The sequence below is a fragment of the Phyllostomus hastatus genome, unplaced genomic scaffold (assembly GCF_019186645.2).
Source record: "Phyllostomus hastatus isolate PE091 unplaced genomic scaffold, TTU_PhHast_1.1 phas_contig_41, whole genome shotgun sequence".
Classification (NCBI taxonomy): Eukaryota; Metazoa; Chordata; class Mammalia; order Chiroptera; family Phyllostomidae; genus Phyllostomus; species Phyllostomus hastatus.
Genome location: NW_025333876.1, coordinates 8,490,858 through 8,512,756, shown reverse-complemented (window position 1 = coordinate 8,512,756; position 21,899 = coordinate 8,490,858). Strand labels below are relative to the sequence as shown.

Genomic DNA, 21,899 nt, shown 5'->3' with positions numbered 1-21,899 from the left:
CACCAAAAACCCATGTTCATTTCTTTTTTTTTTTTTTAAGATTTTATTTATTTATTTTTAGAGAGAGGGAAGGGAGGGAGTGGGGGAGAGAGAGAGAGAGAGAGAAACATCAATGTGTGGTTGCTGGGGGTTATGGCCTGCAACCCAGGAATGTACCCTGGCTGGGAATCGAACCTGGGACACTTTGGTTCCCAGCCCGCGCTCAATCCACTGAGCTACGACAGCCAGGGCTAAGCCCATGTTCATTTCTGATCAGCTTCTGGATTTCATGAATGACCTATAGATGTATCCCGCAACCTGAAAAGCTTGACGTAGGCCTGGGTGTGTCCTGTGTCTGTCTTGCAGCCGGCAGAGTGCACGTGGCCACCAGCTTGGGGACTGCGAGGAAGGCTGAGTGATGCTCTCTGGTAGGTCTGTCTGCACAGAGGGTATTCTCAGGAATAAACTTGTATCTTAACCACATAAGTGCAAAAACCAAAGCGGGACTTTGTAAGTCCAAATCAAAGGTTTGCGCCAAGACAACCATAATCTAAGTAGAAAGCGAAGGGATTATAATTGCAGTTTTTCTGGCAATTTGGAGGTTTCTATGTGTTTGGTTTGGGGGTGGACAGCAAGAACAATGAAATGCATGGTGAAGTAAATGAGAATCCCACACTGGTTCCTTTCCTTCTCCAGTCAGAGAAGGAACCAGTTTAAAACTCACCTTTCCCTCACTTGCCTTGATAGAAGAGATGCAGTCCAGCCAGAAGTTTGGGTCATTGGCCCCTGAATGCAGAAATGTGGGGAGGTACCAGTGTCTTTTGAAGGCTGTTCCCAAGTGATGCTATTTTTACAAGCATACAATAGAAATACTGTCGGTTGAAAAAAGTCTTCATCAACCAGTAAGTTATCTCTATTCTGACCATTGCCATGAAACCCTCAAAATAGAATTACTTGAAGGAAACATAGATATGGTGGCACTTTTTGAGTGGAAGGGAGAAGCTTATGAAATTTACAATCTGATGCTGCTAGAACTTAGGGCACCTGCCTGCCTGCATCAACCAGATGCAACTGTGTTAACAGTTTTATTGGGACCAAGGAGAAAAGATATCCTTGAATCTTGGTGGTATAATTCTCTAGGCACTAAGTTTTCCTATTTGATAAAACAATACCAACCCCTCCCTCTCCAAAATAAAACCAATTTTAACAACAAAATTCTGTCCAATAAACTCATCATTCCTTGAAGCAATAGCTCCCCCTACTGGATCACTGCCCTCTAATTTCAATATACAGTGGAAACTCAGTTCATGAGCTTAATTCTGAAAAACTATTTGAGAAGCAATCTGTTCAAAAACAATCTCCTTTGTTGCCTGAGAGGCACATAACTGATCATATAATCAACATAAAAGGGTTGTAGGGTAGAGAATTGAGACCCGAAGTTTTGTTAGACAATGGAGACATTTTTTTCCTGTGAGCAATTCGGTAGAGAATGGAGTTGTTTTTGAGAACCAAGGCATTTGAGAGCCAAGGTTTGACTGTATTCTATCTAAATGCTGCTGCTTAGGGATAGATTTCATTTTAAACTTAATGTTTTACCCCCCTCCCCCCCCCAAAAAAATTGCGCCACTATGAAGTGGTATAAACAGCACATGAAGAAAGAAGAACTGGGGGCCCACAATGTAGCTTGTGAGTCACTGGGGTAGCATGTGTGGGCACCTGTTGTGTGCAGGCAGACACTGCCAGGCGCTTCACCATGGTGTTCAGCTCTCACAATGCATGTAAGGTAGATGGCGCCAACTCATTTCATTGGTGAGCAAAGTAGCTCTGATTCCTGGGCAGTGTGAAAGGTGAGCAGTGGCCCAAGCACAACCAGTGTGCTGACAGCCAGCTTGGTTTCCACTTCCAGCTGAGTGTGTAGATGGTGTGGTGCACAGCTAGCTCCAAGGGCTCAGCACTTGGAGCAAGGCAAGTGCTCAATAAATAGGTAGATAAATGTATCATTTAGAAAAAAAGAACAAAGAAAGGCTGCTTATATAGATCGTAAAATGGAAAGCCAGTTCCTTCATTGGGAATGTTCTAACTTTGACCAAACTAAGTAAACTAACAATGCAGATAGTTTGTTCTCCTTACCCATTCTTGTTTCACCGTGTCTGAGCATGGGTGAAAGATGATACACAACAGTGGTGATGGTTGAAACGACCATCCAAATCACCAGTTTGAAAGACAAGTTTTCTTTTTAATCTATGGATGTTTTGTTGTTCTTTTATCTGAATTGGCAACAAAAGGTTGCTCTGAACCTTCTGTTTCTGGACAACGTACTCTAGATACACCATCACTAGAGCTACCTAAAAAATCTCCCAAACTATACAGAACTATCTACAGGCACTTGGAAAATGCAGATTTTGTTCAGCAGTGTGTTTTCACACACAACTGTGAACAAGTAGTGAAAGTTGAAAGCCCTCTCAATGAACCTTGTGTCCAGATCAAGCGAAGGCTGAGGATGACTTGGGCAACCAGAGCTGTTTATTTCTGTGGCAGCTGCAGTTTGGGAGTGAAACATGTTAAAAAAAAAAAAAGGGGAGGGCCTACTTGGCTTGCTGGGGGAGAGGGATCACAGAAGAACAGAGGAGTTGACTTTATATATGAATACTTGATCTTAAATCATAAACTTCCACTATAAAATTAAGATAAAACATATCGTTTCCTCAAATTCAGTTGAGCCCATCAGAGAAATATACACAAGCAACATGCCTTCACCAACACTGTTTTAATCAACAGTGATTTAAAAAGAACTTGTCACTTTTACAAATTGTGTTCAGAGACAGACTTTCAGCTTAAAAAAGAGTAAGGATTTGGCTCACATTGCAGTATGTAGACAAAGAGGCACAATACCACATTCTGGATATTGCTCATTTGACCCACTTTCCCCTCCTATGTGGCTAGCTCCAGAAGCCCTTAAAACAGCCAACAGTTAAGTTCTTTTTGAGAGTTGGCAAAGATGTCACATTCCACATGTTGCCTTATCTCACCACCTCTTACCCACACATTGGCCCCGCTGATTTTGAAAAATGAAAAAAGTTAATTGAGTTAACCTGCAGCCATGGACACACTCATGAGTAAACCCAAGTCTGGGATTTCAGGGGTGGCTGTGGGGTGACAGGGACCTACCGCACTTCCCTTTTATTCCTCCAGCAGCCCCTGGAGATTGGCACCTGACAGATGGGCATGTCAGGTTCAGCCCTGTCCATCTGGTTGTGCTGGCAACTGGGGACAGGCTGGCTTCAGAGACTCAGGCACCTGCCAAAAAGAGTTTATCTGAAGAGTTCAACTGTGCTTCTTAAACCTAGCAGAGGAAGTGAAAATAAGGTTTATAAAACGTCTAGTGTCAAGTGAAAAATAATATATAATGGTTCAAAATCGCTAATATAAAAATAGTTTCTGCCCCTATAGAAAGCAAGTGGGTATATATTTTTATAAAAATGTTTTAAAAAGCATCTACCACCTACCTACGTGTGGAGGCTGTGGCCTCCTGCATGTCCTAGCATTGGTGTCCCCTGCAGAGAGAGGCTGGGCAGTGGGGCGGGGTCTGCAGCCTTGGCCACGTCCACCACCTGACGTACCCCGTCCCAGGGCCAGTTTCCCTACTCTAGGCCAACTCCCGTCAGTTCCCTCTGCCGGCGCCGAGAAGCTGGGACATCAGCGAGCTTGGCCTGCCCGGGTCACTGTCCTGCTCCCGGACGGACAGGCCTGCGCAGGTTCCTGTCCTGCTCTTGGTGGCCTGGGTGCCGGGTCCGCTCTTTTCCGTCGCGGTACCCCCCGGGATCGGCTGGCGCATCGTGGTCGGGCGCGGGAACGCAGGTGCAGCCCACAGGCACTGCCACGTACTCCTCGGTGTAGACTGAACGGCCCCCAGCGCAGCCCGGGGTGCGGCGCAGCACCACGGTGGGCAGCAGCACGGGCGCGCTGCGAAGGCTCAGGTCCTCCTCCCCGTGCGGCCCGGTCAGGCAGCCGCGGCACAAGCAGTAGGCCTCCGGTAGGAGCCGAGGGTAGCGGGTGGGGTCGTAGGACAGCCTGCAGAGAGAGGTGGGATCAGTGCATGCCTGTCAGAGCGCCTCGGTTCAGTGAGCGCTCAGGCAGCCCGCTGGTGGTCAGTACAAACTAAGGTGGCATACGCTCTGGTGGTGCCTAGGGGTCGGTGCGTGGAGAGCCAGTTCACGTAGGGTCAGTGCAGGCCCGGGGGTGGGGGGGCACTACAAAGTGGGCAGCCTAAGGGGTACTAGGTAGCACTGAGGTTACTGCTCACAGGAGCAAGGAAGGGTGGCCAGACACTTGACCTCTGGTAGTGTCCATGCGAGATCTGGATCTACAGAGGCAAAGGCAGACTTCACAGCTGGCCATTCCCTAAACCATTTTCAGACTCTGCACTAATGCCCCTAGAGAAACATCTCTACACTGTTCACATGCACACACAGGTGACCACAGAGCCAATGCAGTGTGATCAGACACCCTTTCTGTGCCAGAACCCCAACTCCAGCTATGAGGGGCCACCCCGATCAGAACTGCCTCCATTCCTGTGCCCGAGGCTCTGCAGCCTCAGAAGGTACTACCTGTTCCAGGGACCTGTCTGCACTGTCCCCACGACAGGTCAATTCGCACAGGGCTAGCTGGAATTTGCACGGGGCACCAGACCATGCAGACATGGGTCACCTGGCTGCTGAAAAAGTGGTGAATGAAAGAAGCTCTGAGATACCTGTCTAGAAGGCTGCAAGGTGAGCCCTGTGTCCATCTGTCAGGGTCCACATGCCCTATTCTGTGAAGCAGCACATGGCAGGCCTGGCCAGTGTGGGACATTTGAACTGCATAAAGGTGTACACTTGGTCATCTTCATCCTCACTCAGGCCTCCCTATTTTCAGGTGAGATGCCAAGGTCTGAGCGTCAACAGCTACAAACAGCTGCTGCCACACTGTGAAGGGTCTGGGTTCCCTGGGGAACAATAGCCCCAGGCCTGGCTATGGCCTCCAGGCCAGGAAAAAGCAAGGAAGACATTAATGCAGAGAGACAGATTATCCCCCTTTCTCATGGGATCACCATGATTCTAAATTCTCGTTTCCACTAATCTACCCATTTAAAACTTATATACTCATTTTATGAATGTTTCTCTTTCCTCTGGAGCTGAGTGCAAGGGACCCTAAATTTTCTCAGAATCACAGCTACAACTTCTCCAACCTCTCAAGCAGCACACTCCACCTGCAGGCCTGCCATGTGCTAGAGCGGGAGGCTCCCAAAGTGCTGCTGCCTAATGGGAGTCTGGGATAAACCAAAAAATGGTATGTGCTTAAAGGTTTCTGAAGCCTAGACCTTTGGGTGTGTGCTGGTTTTCGTCCACCCCTTTTACCAAGTGCTCCTGCCAGCAGTGAGGCTGTGGTGCTGCAGGCACCTGAGGAGGGCCTGGCAGGGCTACCCTGACCCCTGTGGCTTGTATAAGTCCTTCAAGTGACTGGTTCTGTGGACTAGTCCTCACTGCTAATGACTAAAATACAGCAGTCAGGTTGAAAGGTCTTCAGGGAGGGTATGCTGGGACCACCTAGTGAAAGAGTGGGCAAGGGCGGCAGGGTCTGGGAGGGGTGGGCTGGGGGAGGGACAGCTGAACCTGTTGCAGGAGGAGTGAAGTGGGAGATGTGGCCTGGAGGGAGTGACAGACTTAAAGGATGTTCTCCATGGAGGAGACTGCCCCTGCCACTAAGACAAGTGTTCACTCTGAGTGGCCTGAAGGGGGTGGATGGCTCTGGGCAGGTAAGGAGGGTACGTGAGGCCTACTTTTGCTTGAGTCGAACACCTTTACACATGGATGATGAGGATGGCTGGGCAGAAGAATGTGAAGTGATATCTTCATGCTGTGACAAATTTACACCACACTAACTATGTGCCATTTACAGAGTGGGAAAGAGCTAAGATGGTTTTGCCTAAAGGGAGGTGCTGTGTGGGCATCCACAGCCCGGAGTCAGGTGACACCTGATGCATGTAGAAGGGAGGACTCAGGGATGCAGGTGCTGGCAGGGTGCTCTAAGAGGGTGGGTCACAGTCCAACCAGCAGACCATGCCCCACCTGCCACTGGAGCATTCTAAAGCTGAGAGGAACATTCCTGTTTGAGTGTGGGGACTAGGTAGCAGGGACTCCAAGGCTGCCATTCGGGGTAACCAGAAGGATATGGGTAGTAATGGGGGAGCGAGGAGGCCTCAGGAACAGGCAACCCTGGGGGTGGTGAGCACACAGGCATGATCCCCTCCCGTAACTCCCCTCCCACTGTTGCACCTGGAGGAGAGAGGCAGCCTCCACCGTGAATTCTAATGCATTTGTCGTGTGCAATCAAGAGGGGACAGTGGGGCTGTCTGCAAAATGCAAGTGTCTCTGTCACCCAGGTCCTTGCATTGAAAGCGCCCACCTCTTTGCAGCCTGACATGCACACAGACGGCTGAAATTAGATGTTTCATTTGTCATCACTCCTGCTGCCTTGGCACTGCCATCCAGGCTTTTATAGCACAGTGACCTCTGTCCTTGTGAGGACTGACAAGGCTGTCCAGCTGGCTTTTCCAACCTTTCCACCTCTTCTGCAATGCCTCATTCCTACCCACAACGGGGTGCTGAGACACAGGCTCCCTGGGGCCCCTCATGCTGGGGTTCTTGTCAGGAAAAGTCCCAAGTCTTCTGCTTTGCCTTCAGAGGCCTGCACAGCGTGGTCCTTCATGGTCCCATCCCTGTCCCTCTTCACCGTCCTTCCCTCTGAGCAGTGGGACATGCCCGCATATGCTGCAACTAAGCTCTGCTCAGGATTCCCCTTCCCAAAACTAGTATCAGCTCAGAGAAGACCCACCATATTTAAGGCCTAATTCAAGTCAATATCTTAAGAGTTTTCAAATTTCCTTAGTCAAATGTCTTGTGCTCCTTGCCCATATTCTCATAACACTCTGGGCCTCTCAGAGGAGAGATGTTGAGTAGATGATGGTGTCCCATTCTTCACGCCTGGAGGTCAACATAAGGCCCTACCTGAACTCTCCAAGGAAGGGGAATTCCTAAAACCTCCAGTCACTTTCAACATTTATTCCAAAAACACCTGAGTGCTGTGATGTTTTGGGCAATGGGGTGTCAATGAAACATATCTACTAGCCAAGGCCTCATCTGGGGGATAAATGCACAAAGAAATACCTACACAGTTGGCCCTGCACAGTAGCTCAGGGAGGCTTCCTAGCAAATGTGGTCCCTGGGCTGGTCTGTTGGGAGGAAGGAAGGAAGGAAGGAAGGAAGGAAGGAAGGAAGGAAGGAAGGAAGGAAGGAAGGAAAGGAAGAAGGAAAAAGGCAGGCAGGGCAGAGGCCAAAGTCAAGAGCACAGAAGGACAACAGATGAGGCTGGGAGACATAGAGCTGGGCCAGCAAGGGTCTTGATTCAGAGCAGAGAACTTTGCTTTAACCTTGAAGGTGATGGGAAGAGTGTCAAAGAGGGAAGCGACCTGATTAGATCGAATTTTAATGGGTCCCTCAGGCAGTGGGATGGAGAATGATCTGGAGCCAAGAGAGGTGCTGATGGAAGTAGAGATTTGCAAATTATTAGCATATAGAATGTAGTTAAACAAAATCATTCAAGGCAGTGTGTGGAGGGAGATATACCAAGCAAAAGGCAGGAAAACCAACTTTTAAGGGAGAAGAAGTCTAACTGTGGAGACTAACAGGGCAGCAGTGCATTCCCTGGAGCCAAGAAGGGCAGAGGCTGGAGAAGAGGCTGGCCCAGAGCCCAACTGGAATCTGCTTTAGCTGATTTACTGTTAATATAGGGATGGATAACACACTAAAGAATACTGTGAGGGTATGACCAACAACATATAGAATGTAGAAAACTCAGCATATGTTTCATTACAAAGGGAAAAAAGAGGGAAGGGGACCTGCCCTCTTTTAAAGAGTTGTGGGAAACCATCAACAAAATGAAAAGGCAGCCTATTGAATGGGAGAAGATACTTTCGAATCACACATCCGGTAAGCAGTTAACTTCCAAAATATATAAACAACTCATACAATTTAATAGCAAAATACCAAACAATGAAATTTAAAAAATGGACAGAGGAATTGAGTAGATATGTTTCCAGAGAACACACACAGATGACCAGCAGGTGCATGAGAAGATGCTCAACATCACTGGCAATCAGGGAGATGCAAATTAAAACCACAATGAGATACCATCTCACACCTATGACAATGGCTGTCATCAAAAAACCAACAAACAACAAACACTGGCAAGAATGTGGAGAAAGGGGAACCCTTGTGCACTCTTGGTGGGAATACAGATTGGTGTGGCCACTGTAAAAGCAATATGAAGATACATCAAAAAATTAAAAATAGAACTAACATATGACCCAGCGATCCCACTTTTGGGTATTTACTCAAAGGAAACAAAAAGAGTAATTTAAAAAGATATGTGTACCCTTATGTTCACCGCAGCTTATTTACAATAGCTAAGATGTGGAAGCAAACCAAGTGTCCATCAATTGATGATGGGATAAAGAAGGGGTGATATATGTACACAATGGAATATTACTCAGCTACAAAAAGAATGAATCTTACCATTTGCAATAACATGGATGGACACAAGGTATTATGCTGAATGAAATAAGTCAGTCAGAGAAAGATAAACACCATACGATTTCACTCATATGTGGAGTGTAAAAAGAAAACAAAAACCCAAGCTCACAGATACAGAGAACAGGTTGCTGGTTGCCAGAGGGATGGGCATGGGGATGGGTGAGATGGATGAAGGGGGTGAAAAGGTACAAACTTCAAGTTATAAAATAAATAAGTCCTAGGATGGAATGTAGAACATGGTGACTACAGTTAACAATACTGTATTGTCTACTTGAAAGTTTCTAATAGAGTAAATTTCAGCACAAGAAAAAAACTGTATGTGGTGATGGAGGCTAATCAGACTTACTGTGGTGACCACTTTGCAATACATACATATATCGAATCATTGTTATTTGCCTGAAACTAATATAATGTTGCATGTCAATTATACCTCAATAACAAAGAAAAAAAAGAGAGAGCCTTGAGCAGAGTGACAGAACTACCAGGGTGCCACTAGCTTCATCACACTTGCTGTGCAGTTATGAACTGAGACCCCTTTACTCCCAAGTGTCTCTGTTTGGATGAGAAATTATGTGGTTGCTTAAACACCATACCAAACCCAAAGTGAGGAACACCCCACAGGGCACCTGGCCAGCACAGTCATGGAAGACACGGGCCTGAGGAATTGTTGCAGACTGAAGCCCCCTGGAGAGCTCTGAGCACCAGAGGCAATGAGTGAGCCCGGGCAGATCTGGGGCAGAATAGGGGCCTTAGAGCAACACTCCGCAAAAGGGCCACACAGTAGGCGACAGGGCTGTGCTGGTGCCTGTTTCCTGACCTGGATAATGGTGCTGAGTTATGATGCTGACCTTTCGGCAATCTGGTTAAATGGTACAGGGAATTCCTTGTACTAAATTCACATTTTTTTATTAGTTTGAAGTTATTGCAAAAGGAATTAAACAATAAAACAAAAAAATAAAGACAATCATGGAAATTTGAACTCAACTGAGTATTTGAAGATGTTAAAGAAGTATTAACTTTTAGGGGTGATAATGGTATTGTGTGGTTTTGTTTAAACAAGAGTACTTATCTTGTAGACATACACACCAAACACGAGTGTGTACACAGTTACACGCACAATGTTAAATGCTAGTTACAAAGTACCATCTGAATCTGCCACAAGGTGGGCAGCAGTGGTCATGAACTTAGGAGACCTGCAGCCCCCTGAGGTGGGCAATGCATGAGGGCACAGACTCCTCACGGATGCAGACCCAGTGTTTAAGACACACCAGCGCCAAGCACAGAGAGTGCTCTGAACACAGGTGGGGTGGCCAAAGGCTATGCCCAGGGAGATCTGAGGTGAGGCTGGAGGCCAAGGAAGGCTCACCTTGGCAAAGAAGGAGTGACGGAGGGCTCAGCAAAGGAGACAGAAAAGCAGAAGCCCATGGCAGGGGGCGGGGCCTAACAGTGGTCGCTGTAGCTAGAGTGATGTGTGACGTGGTGCTCACAGTGGCTGGGTGGCAATTTAGTGAGAAATGTGAGAGGTGGATGGGGCCTTAAAGATCAAAGTCTGGATTTTACCTTGCAGACTATGGGGGCTGCAGGAGGGCTGTAAGCAGTACAGACACGGTCATTCTGACAGTGGTAGAGACTCAATTACAAACAATATGGAGGGGGTGGGTGGGTAGGAAGGTGAGGCACAGTCTCTTCAGACTCAGTTTCCTCATCTGTAAAATCAGTTTGACCTCATGGGGCAAAGATTCCCCAACCTGAACAAGTGGGATTCTTTTTCTGTGCCCTCAATGTGTAGCCACCAAGTCTTATGTCATCTGTTAGTTTTATCGGTGAAACACTGTGGTTTGGATGCTGTCACAGTCAGAAGGCTCATCTAACTAAAAATACATACTATTCCCACCAGTCATTCCCCCAAGAGTGAAATTTTCACCATTACAGTGACACATCTGGTCTAAGACATTGTGACAAAAAGATACCTGTCTGCCCTTCTGGAATGTGAGGACATATTAAGAAAGTGTAAGATCTGATCATTTTCAGATGGTGGTTTTATGACCAGCAGGTTTTCTTAAAACAGAAGTGTGCCACCCCAGGGGGGATATGATGCACACATCACACCCAACACCCACTGCTGTGAGTACCAATGCCACCGGTTTGCAGAGAAAACAGATAGGTACATTCTACAGGATAGGGGTTGGGGGTGGAGAAGAGGCCAGGAGAGAAGGTTCTAGAAGCCTCAGGACAGCCTGGGAACAGACCAAACTCCAAACTTCAGCCTTGAGATTCTGGGAAAACTCTCAGCTAGAGTGCCTTCTGTATAAAGAGAACTGCCATGAAAATGAAACAGAAGGACACTCCAACAGGGATCCTGTCTCTGACCAAACATGGCCCAGAACCAAGGAGGGGCCTGCTTGCTGTTGCCTCCTTGTGAGCAGTAATTCTTTTGTCTTCACATTTTTTGTGTGCTGCACCCTGGAAGCTTGGCATAGACACACACTCAAAACACATCAAGTTTCCCCTCTGATGGGATCTCAGAAGTATCCCTGGGGTCACATGTGGCACTTGGCTAGAGGGACAGCTGGCCCGCTTCATCCAAGAACAAAGGACAGCCCTTCTGGGACGAGTGGAGGTGATGGAAACTGAGCTGGGGGAGGAATGTGAGAGACAGCAAAGACAAAAAAAGAGCACTGTCCCAGGGGATCCTGACATGGTAGGAAAAAATTCGCACTGGTTCAGGGAGCACTGCCACTCAGGAGCAGTGAGGGCACCTGGCAGACCGCGAGACTGCTGCTGTGTGCCCCCAAGGCCCAGGACAGAGAGCCACAAACTCACAGACGTGGCTCAACCTCCCATTTCCCAGAACATAACATGATTTGAATTTCAAAGCAGCAGAGGCTAAGTTTGTGATCCAAGACCCAAACCCAGGAACAAAGAGGGGAAATGCCTTCGCAGGCACAAGCACTGACCAGTGTAAGTGGAAACAAGGCTGCCCAGCACTCGTGGTTCTCAAGTGAGTTCAGCCCAACAGGCTTTCGTAAAAGGACAGATGGAGTCAAAAGTGGTCCTGAACCTAAAATTTTGGTGCAATTTAGTTATTGAGCAGTGACATTGGGCAAATCACTGCCCCTGCCTGGTTCTCTGCAAAGTGAAGGGGATGACTTAATGACCAGGCTACTCACCCAGCTTCCTGAGGGCGGGGCTGATGGTTTGACTTTTCAATCAAAAGACATGTACAATCCACTGAGTCTCCAAGATTTAGCAGAATTCCCCAAATTAATCTAGAAAGTCAGTGCAATTCTAACCCAAATCCTGATAGATGTATCTTAGAACCTGACAAGCTGATCCTAACATGTGTACCAGAACAAACGGATGAGAAAAGTGAAGACCATTGTGAAGCAGGTAGGAAGAGGCTCACGCAGCAGACACTGAGCCATCACGCAATGGCAGCAATGAGACGTCTGGGCCCCAGCACAGCCCAGGAGCAGCCACTTCCCTTCCAACAGCTCAGATTCCTCTGAGAAATGCATGTCTCTGCCTGGGATGTAGGCAATGAGAAATCACAGACACGATTTCCAAAACGTGGTTCTCAGAGCCCCTGTGTCAGAGCCATGTGCAGCTCGGTGACAGATACACATCCTCACATTCACCCCTGCTGTCCAGGTCAGGAGTCCCTATGTGAAGGAGTCACCCAAACAACCGTTCACAGGCTGGGAATCATTGACAGTCACATAGGCAGAGACAACACTGGGTGGTTTCTCTACAAGGCCCTTAGCCCCATACACACCAACTGCGGCTCACAGAAAACAGTGGGGTGATTGCATATTTCTGAATGTGTCTGAATTTGATCCTGCCAGCCCCGGATCCCATATGCTGAGAAGTCAGCATACGCAGCCAACCCAACAAGCACCGGGCATTGCCGAGGAGGCGGCGTGGAGGTCTCAGTTGTCCTTCACTGAGGCACACAAGTGGGCTTTCAAACTAGTGGTCGCTATCCCCGACCCCAGAGATTCAAAGTCATGCCCTGGGTGTTTGCAGCCCCACGTTGTTCCAGCACTTGGCCTGGTGGCTGTTCGGTCCCCAGGTTCATGAGAAGAGGCACTGGGGCAGGGGTTCACATTAACCTTCCAGTCTCCCCTGTCCCCCTGGAAGTGGGCCTGCAGCCAGGAGGGGAGGGGAAGAAGGTGAAGGATGAGGTCCAGAGCAGGTTAGCATTGGGACTCTGCTCACTGGCCAGGGAGTAACTGGGGACACGATGGCCAGAATGCTCTCCCTGTGTTGGGCAGTGGCACCCACATGCCAGCAGCCCCCTCCGCTCACTGAGCCCGAGTCACAGACCTCAGCACACAATGCCAGGAGCAATGGAAAATGCGGTCCTGGCCCCACGAGAAAACATCAGTTGTACATTTGTCATGCACGAGGACATGGAAAAAATCTGCCCAGAGTGCAGTGAGTGTGACCAGGCACAGAGGCCTGCAGCCAGGTCCCTGTGGGCTCCACCTGGCTCTCTCTGTGGGCCAAGGACAGCTAGGCGTCAGCCCTACCCTGGATGGGGACTGAGGTTGACTTTGGTGGGAGCCTGAACTTGGCATCAAGGTCAGCCCTGAGGCTGAGCCATGAGGCAGGTGTTTCTGCCAAGTGAGCAGCTCTGGGGCGGGGGGGTGGGGGGGGGGTGCTGGGGGAAGGGCCCAACCTGCCTACACTCTTCCTGTACTGAGAGGAAACAGAAGCACCAACAGGAAAGGTGCATGTCCAGAGTCTCCCAACAGCCACAGGCCCTCAACAATCCCTCTGCAGTCACCCAGAGGGATTGCCTGGCCAGCAGTGATGCTAGAAGCAGGGAACCTGCAGGTGCCAGGTGAAGTCTGTCCCCAGGAGGCCCAGGACCCAGAGAGGCACTGTGGCTTGGGAAAGCATTTGGAAGATAACTCAGAAAAATGGTTTACCGAGGGGAAGAGAGAAGAGCAATGAGAACAGAGCCAGGATCTCTCCCAGGGTTGTTCCTGTCACGGCAGATGCTACTGCAGTGGGGACGGTCTCTGCAAAGGGACAGCAGCCAGGCCCATGCCATGTCTGGGGAGCCATCTGCTATGTGTCCATCTCTGAGCAAAGAGAAGGGGCCCACCTGGATCAGAAACAAACCATCCATGTCACACTTGGTGATGAGCCTAGAGTTCCAGGAGAGTTCTGGGAGATGGCTTTGCCTTTGCCCTTGTCAGTGTAGAGGGCCATGTGCTCCCTGCCCCTCTTCCCAGTCTTCACTCATCATTTCTGGGGGACAGACGCCACAGGGAAGCTGCATCATGGACTAAGTACACTCTATTCAGGTGAGGACTTTTGAAAGAGGCAGTGATGGGATGGAATACTGTCGTCTTCCCCGAGACCATAAGACTGGAAAAGTAAGACCCAGGCACTTACAGAAAGTAACTCAAAGCAGAAGGAACATCTCTGTTTTCAGAATTAGAGACCCTGATCCTGTGACAGTGTCCAGTGACAGTGATGGGGCAGGAGATACTGCCACATTTCCAGTCCCTCAGGGGAAAAAATCTGTGCAGCATTTTGGTCAATAAAAGCTCATTTATCCATAAACACATTTTTGGGGGTAAAATCCCAACATTTCTCAAACAAGCTGCTTTGAATCTACAATCACACATCTTTATGGACAGCCCCCAAAGCGCTGTGTTCAGACCATAACTGAACCTTTTCCTCCCAGGCAGATGGCCACCACTTCTCTCTCTCTGCTCTGTCCCTGTCCCCAACTCTGACTTTCTTTCATAACAGAATGTCCCGCCTCAGAGAGGATACAGCAACCTGTGCTGTTGTTACATATGTGGACACTGCTTGAAGGCACAATGGTTTTGGCAGTTTGTTTATACGTCATTAGAATAGCCCACAGGTTGGAAGCAGGGACCCAGGAAAAAGCGAACTTGCTAAAGAGAAACATTGTGAAAGAGAAAGGCTCCCCAGAAAGACCACACAGATGGCCTCCCCGGAAACCATGGTCCACCAGGGGTGAGTCAGTCTGGTGCTGCCCACTGTGGGTTACAGCCAGTGGGCAGAGCCACTCCCAGGTCCTGGGAGTGGACCACACAGGACCTGACCTTGAAAACCTTTGTTCTTAGGGCTTGGACACAAATGGGAAAGCGCGCACAGGGTGGAGGATGCATTGACAGGAAGATAAATGGGAATACTAAAAGAGGCCATCACCACGGTGGGGATGACTCTGTCTAACACTGCACTCCCAACTTCTCCAACTTTCTCTAATTTGTATTATTGTCCTTTTACAATTTAAAAATGATGAGATGAAGAAAAACTTGTGTGCTCCAGGAGAAAGGCATCGGGTCTGTGGTCTGGGCACCCTGCCCCGCTCAGTCACTGTTAGACGGGCAGGTGCGGCTGTCCCATGTGGGAGAGGGAACAAGTTATGGATACCTCAGGGAAACTAGATGCTTGGGTTAGACGAGGGGAGGCAAAAATATCCTTTTATTTCAACTTGTCCTCATGAAAACCTTTTTTGAATGCAGCACTGAAAAATATCCGATGATGGACTTAGAGGACCATGAAGGTCATCTCAGTGAGTGGGCACTGCTGGCCTGGTCCAGGCAGTGACCTCACTTAACCCATATGAGCTCCCCAAAGTAACCTTCCCAAAGTTCTGGGAATAGAGAGGGGTGCCAAGCTGGATTCTCCATAGGAACACATCTTTACTGGTGTTTACTGATGGGCCACTCAGCTTCTGAGCTGTCCTGATTGTCCTTCAGTGGCCCCTCCTATGACACTCCTTGGTTGCTTGGGGAGGAACCCACCTAGCTGAGGGTGGTCCCCTGCCTCTGCACACTCCCTGGAGTCCTGCTGCTTCTATTTTCTTAAAATCCTCACCAGAGGATACTTCATTATTAATTTTTAGAGAGAGAGGAAGGGAGAGAGAAAAACATTAATCAGTTGGTTGCCTTCCATAAGCACCTCAACAGGGTACTGAACCCGCAACCTACGTATGTGCCCTGAGCAGGAATAGAACCTGCAACTTTCTGGTGTATGGGACGGTGCTCCAACCAACTGAGCCACCCAGCCAGGGCTCATTGCCTCTATTTTTCAGTCACTCAACTTCCCGTTCCCTGCTCTCCCTTCTCTCCTTTCTCTCCTTCACTCCCGGTTGTTTCTTTCCTTTTATTCCTTTTCTGTCATTGCTGTCCACGGAGCTGCTCGCTGCAACATGAATCTGGGTGTGGTGTCCTCCATTCCCTGCAGGAAAGGGCTACGTATGAAAGTAACAAAGCCCGAAAACAAATGTCTGTGCACTACCATCTCCTATAGGAAAGCTATTTTTGGACTATTACCCAGAATTTAAAAATATAAACAATGAAAACTATTTAGAGTACTGGTAGGTATTTATCTTTGGGGTTTCAACATAAGTGAGTGGCATGTATCTTTAAACTTTCATAAAACTCACTATTCTTACAATGTATTTCTGACTATGTCAATCTGCCTTAAAAACATATTGAGCAATCACATTGATTTTATTTTGGCATTTTTGTTTTTATAGCTCAAGAGAAATAAACATAAAGACAGAAAGTAAATGAGAAAATATTTTTCTGTTCTAGAGGTTGAATGGTGCTTTTCTAATAACACCTTGGTCAGCAGCATAGGTGCTCTGATGGAATTCCAGAGCCCATTTACGGACTGTTCTGGCCCAATTCCTTATGCTCCACAGGCTGAGCTCCTCAGTGGTGGTCAGCCCAGATGTGGGGTCCCCAGGGGCTCTGAGAAATCTGTCAGGATGCCTGCAGGGGCCATGCCATTAGCCCTGCATCCCCTAAGATCAACATGCTCCTTGCTCCTGCACTCTCAGTAAATCAAGGGCCAGTTACCTGCTGAGGTTTTGTTCCCTTAGTATCTGCTCTGCCCTCATGATTGCTGAACTTCCTTTTCTAGCCTCAAATTAAAAATTAAGATGTTTTAAAATAAGGAATGCATGCACAAGGCAGGAAATGCAGATGATACAAGAGTGACTCTTATATCCTGTAAGTCTCCCCACCCGTTACCTCCTGACAGGCATGGTGATAAGCACATTCCAAAGATGTCCCAAAGCATGTGTGTGTGTGTGTGTGTGTGTGTGTACAGTTTAAAATAGCTCCTAACGTGTCTGTGTTATGTAACTGCTTCTCTCTTAACCACCACTGGCAGAGTGCTGCCCACACCCTGCACCTTACCTGCTTCCCTTATGCTGACGATGGACTTGTCCACTGAGGTACTTTCAGACCTGCCCCCTTCCTCTCTGTAGCTGCTTTTGAAACATTTATCAAATGGGTTGCTTATTGGTGGAGGTTTAGATGGCTCTAATCCCTTGCTATTACCACAATGAACACCATCTGTAACATGGCCAAGTGAGGATTCCACGTGGAACTGCTGGATGGAAGAGTGTGTGGATTTAAAATCTGATAGTTAATACCCGACTGCCCTCCATAAATGCTGCACCAATGCACACCCCCCTATTGTACGAGAGCGCCTTTTCCTACAGCCTTGCCAACAGAGCCTGGTGGGCGCCAAACAGAGCCTGATGTCACTCATTGCGCCTGAAGTCCAGCATCTCCGAATGTTTCAAGTGTTTGAATCACTTGACCTCCTTCCCGGGACTGTCCATGGCCTCTCCTTATCATTTCACAAGGTCTTCCTCTCACTGGTTTGGAGGAGTTCCTTAGGGAAGGAGTCCTTTGTGACATGGGCAGCAAGTATTTCTGTTGGCCTTATATTTTTCTTCTTCTTTATTTATTTTTTAAATTTTGCCAAGAAGAAATGGTATATAATTATGTAACTAAATTGATGAATCTCGTCTTTCATGACATTGGGGTCACAAAGTAAGCCTCACCTTCCAAGATTATAAATATAACTGTTTTTATCTGCTTTAGTGGTTTTATTTTTTACATTAAAATTTATTTACATATAGGACTGGACATCTAATCATATTTTTTCCAGTATTTTTTTCTGGGATTCAGCTGTCCCAACACCACTTATTGAGTATCTATCTCTCCCGTAAAGACATGGAAAGCCACCTTATATTCCAAATTTTTATTTTAAAGCCTGTCTTATCCACCTAGAGTGGTCTTTTCCGTGCCTTTCAGAACTTCTGACTTGGAGTCCATTTCCCTACCCATCTTTCTTAAGCATGCTGTCTCTGTCTTTAGATTTGAATACTTACTATCCCACCAAAACCGGCCCACAGTAACATCACTGAGGAGCTGATCCTGTCTTCCCACGGCCCTCCTGGACAAGGTGGGAAGAAGTGAACAGAAGGCAGGACCCTTTAGCATCCAACAATCTGCATTCCTGGCCCAGGCCCGTCCCTAGAAGACTTCAGAGGGCAAGCCCTCTGGCTTCCACTTACTTTCTGAAAAAAACAGGGGTGGACTGAATTTCACCAGTGTTGCTAAATAATATGAAAAAACAACTCTGATGATACAAAGACTCCCTGGCAGCCAGGGCAGCTCAGACCAGGACACCCCCCACCCCCACCAACACTGTGTGCTGTTCCTGTCCATAACCTCCCTTAGCTCTCTTCTCTCCCTGCAGCTCTGGGATGGGTCTTGGGGAGGCAGAGATGTCAGTTCCTAGGGAAGGCAGCTGCTTAGGTTAACTCACTGCTGTAGGGCTAACAACTCTCAATCTGCACTCCAGCCCTGATCTGTGAGACCACACCTTCGGCCTGCTGGTCACACATATGCACTCCCCGGCATGTGAAACTCAGTGGGTCCAGTACAGAATCTGTGTCCTTCCAAAACGCCTGCTGCTCATTCTGTTTCCCCATTTTACTTAAATACCATCAAGCACAAAAGCCAAAAACGTGTTAATTATAAATATGACTGACCGTGTTTTTATGGTTTTATTTTTTTACATTAGAATTTATTTTCTTACAGGACTGAGATCCAGTTGTATCTGGGGGCACGCTCAACGGGAGGTTTTGACAAACCACTGCTACTGCTGTGTGTTACTCTCCCGCGGGTTTGCCCTCAGGCCTTAGCCTGCTTTGGAGGCACCTGTGGGCCTGGAGAGGTCAGCACTGGTCATAGAAAAATGCAAAGGGCGCACTTTTTGTCCGGAGAAGCCCAGTTATGCCCTGAAAGACCTTCCATGTGTCTTTAAGGCTACTTAGTGACGTTATGACCGCCATGACGTAACTAGGCAATAGGTTAGCGACATCATTGCTCCGTTATAATGTAAGGAAGGATCGCGCTATGTACCGTCCCACCCAGACATCACACGATACACAGCTGTTCATGACAGTAGGTTTCCTTCAAGGGAGGTGATGAGTTTTAGGGGCAATGAACTGCTCCCAACCCAGTCGGACCACCTGCCCTGGGCCACCTTTTCATTTAGTTTTCCCCGCTGTAAGCGCCCCATCCTACCTGTCCAGTTGTCAGTCCCCCAAACTCCCGCCCACCCTCGGTCCCACCTACACGACCCCCCAGTCCTCTGCCCTCGCTCCCATCCTCCTGCCCGCACCCCAGTCTCCCGCTCACCTGTAGGCCCAGGGCGACACGCTGCGCAGCGGGGTGGGCGGCCGGAAGCGCCAGTCGGGCCGGCCCCCAGGGCAGCTGGTGTTGCGCGCCTGCTCGCGCGGGCCCGGTTGCAGCGTGTGCTGGAAGGCGCCGAGCACGCCGGCCGCCAGGCGTCCGTACAGCTGTTCTAGGAGCTCCTCCGGCCGGTCAGCGCAGCCCCGCGCCGGCCGCCGGCTGCTCCTAGGGGCACCCGCCCGGCCCGGCGACAGCGCCAGCGCCAGAGTCGGCGCCAGCAGCACGCCGGCCGCCAGCGTCCAGACCTGAGGGACAGGCCGATCAGAGGCGCGTCCGCGCCGGAGGATGGGCGCCGAGCACACGGGCCCCCGCGCGCCCCGCGTTCCTGCCCCGCGCCCCGCGCGCCCCGCTCCGCCCCCACCCCTGGCCCCGCGCGCCCCATCCGGAGCCCCACCCGGAGCCCCACCCGGATCTCGGCCCAGAGCCCGCAGGGGGGCCGCGTGCGGCGTGCGCGTGTGCGTGTGCCGGCCAGGCTGCTGCGCCGCGGGTTGCGAGTGCCGGTGAGCCCACCGTCCCCGCGCCGCCGCTGCCGCCTCTCTCCCTCCGCCCGCGCGCGCGCGCGGCCCGGATCCCGACTCCACCCGGGCAGGGGTCCCGGCGGCTCCTCCTTCAGCGCGCAGGGGACCCAGGCACTAGCCGGGCGCCGGAAGCCCGCCGCCGGTGGCGCGTACTCACCAGCGACCCCATGTCCCTGGAGAAGCTGTTGGGACCGTCACACCGAGCAGTGCGCTGGGGACCGCAGGCCGCGGGACTGAGCCGGGGCTCGAGGAGGGGCCGCGGCCGGAGATGGCGCCGCCCAGACTGTGCCTGGATGCGAGGGGCCAACTTCGCCAAGTCAGGGGGACGGACCGGGCTCAGGGTGAAGAGACGTTTCTAGTGACTAAAGCTCTCCAAGAACGCAACAGGCCACCCGCGAAAAGGGGACTCAACAGCCTGCAAGGGTACTCTTCTGTAGGACGACTTGCTCTTAGATTCCACTGTTCAAAGAAATACATTACAGATTTTAAAGTTTCTTTAATAGGGCGAGCGGAAGCAGTTCCTCCTTTCCCCTAAGCTCCCAGAAAATGATACTTATGCTCTCTGTCAACTCTGTATTCAAAGTACTAAATCTTCCCTCAATTTGTATTTTTATGGCTGTAAGTGGGCATCACGTGGTTTATCCCAAGGTTAGGGATTTCTACTTCATGATAACTAAATTGTAAGTGCAAGCAATCATATCAAACCTGTTATCCTGTGAACAGATTAAAGGAAATAAATTGTACGTGTTATACATCAAGAATACAAGAAAACTTGCTCATTTGTTCATTCCACAAATTAACCGTTTATGCTTTTTAGGTGGCAGGCTCATGAATATGGTCATTTTACAGCAGTGATGCTTTGAAAAACATCGATGACCGCTAAACATGTTTTCGAACGTGTGGAAAATACTTAAGTTATGGCTCACTGAATGGCTTGCAGCTTTGGTGTCATTCACTGGCTAAACTACATTTCAGTTATGCTGTGTAGAAAAGCAGCACATCTATATGCCTTGATTATTCTATAAAGGGTTTTAGAGATTATGTTATTTACTACTAAAAATTCCACTGAAATTCCAATTTAAGAGATTTCCAGCTCTTGGGTAAACATTTTTTTTTGGAGGTATAAAACATTTTTTTCTAATGAGATGTTTTTACTGTTCTTCTGGTGAAATGGAAATAAACATACCAAACACTCAAATGTTTATTTTTTATTTGATAAGAGTCCTTTAGGGGAGAGAACATGTTTCATAGAGACTCAGTATATCTCATTATTGACATCCTTTCATGTAAGGTTATATGGTACCAGACTACTAATTCTGTATATTATTCAACAAAATGCCTGCCACCGTCTGTTAACATGGCAACTTTTCTGTTCTTCCTTCATTACCTTTAAAGTGGAAAAGAAAATACTAACAGTTTTCATTTGGGAAAGATTGCAAAGTACTGAAAATGCTCACGTATTTGATAAAATGTAAAATCTTTGTGAGTCTAAACAGTCGACAAAGTGTCTTCTAAATAGGTGTGAAGTGTTTTAGTTGTCCAATTTGTGGTCAGTTCCCCCCATTTAAACATATTTATGAACATGTGATGTCAGCATGTTAATTAAATCCAAATATGAGACATACAAGCGAGAAAAAGGCAACAGAATACTCAAAACCAAGCTTGTCACATTCCCTTAGAAAGAATCCTCTCTAGTGTTCTTTTTTTAAAAAGATTTTATTTATTTATTTTTAGAGAGGGGAAGGAAAGGAGAAAGGGAGAGAAACATCAATGTGTGGTTACCTCTCACACACCCCCTACACTAGGGACCTGGCCCACAACCCAGGCATGTGCCTTGACTGGGAATCCAACTGGTGACCCTTTGGTTGGCAGGTGGGCACCCAATCCAGAGCCACACCAGCCAGGCTCTCCAGTGTTCTTCACTGAAGATGTCACCATCCTCACAGTCATGGGAACTTGATTTATCATCTTCAGTCCCTCCCTTCCACCCTCTGGTCACTTAGCCACCCCAGTACCAGGCACAGCTGTAGACTGCTCATCACATGATACTGCTTATCAGCTGTATCACTGCTCATCCTCTCTAGCAAGGGCTTCACAAGGAGCCGCTTCTTCTGACTGCCGTCATTGTGATTCCTCTACATAGCGTTGATGGGCCAGACACCCTGCTGAGGAGAAATGCAGGCAGGCCTGGCCTCTACCCCACACCCTGGGCCACT

General features: G+C 48.7%; 1 protein-coding gene across 1 annotated transcript; it reads right to left on the bottom strand.

Annotated features, from left to right (window-relative positions):
* Positions 1-105: 105 nt before the first annotated feature.
* On the bottom strand, positions 106-21,758 carry IL17D (interleukin 17D). Its single transcript, XM_045844777.1, has 5 exons — positions 21,699-21,758; positions 19,572-19,865; positions 19,112-19,410; positions 3,148-4,050; positions 106-823 (listed from the first exon to the last, which is right to left on the bottom strand). The coding sequence occupies exons 1-4, from the start codon at positions 21,756-21,758 to the stop codon at positions 3,699-3,701; spliced, it is 1,005 nt and encodes a 334-aa protein (XP_045700733.1). The 3' UTR covers positions 106-823; positions 3,148-3,698.
* Between the last annotated feature and the right edge of the window lie 141 nt (positions 21,759-21,899).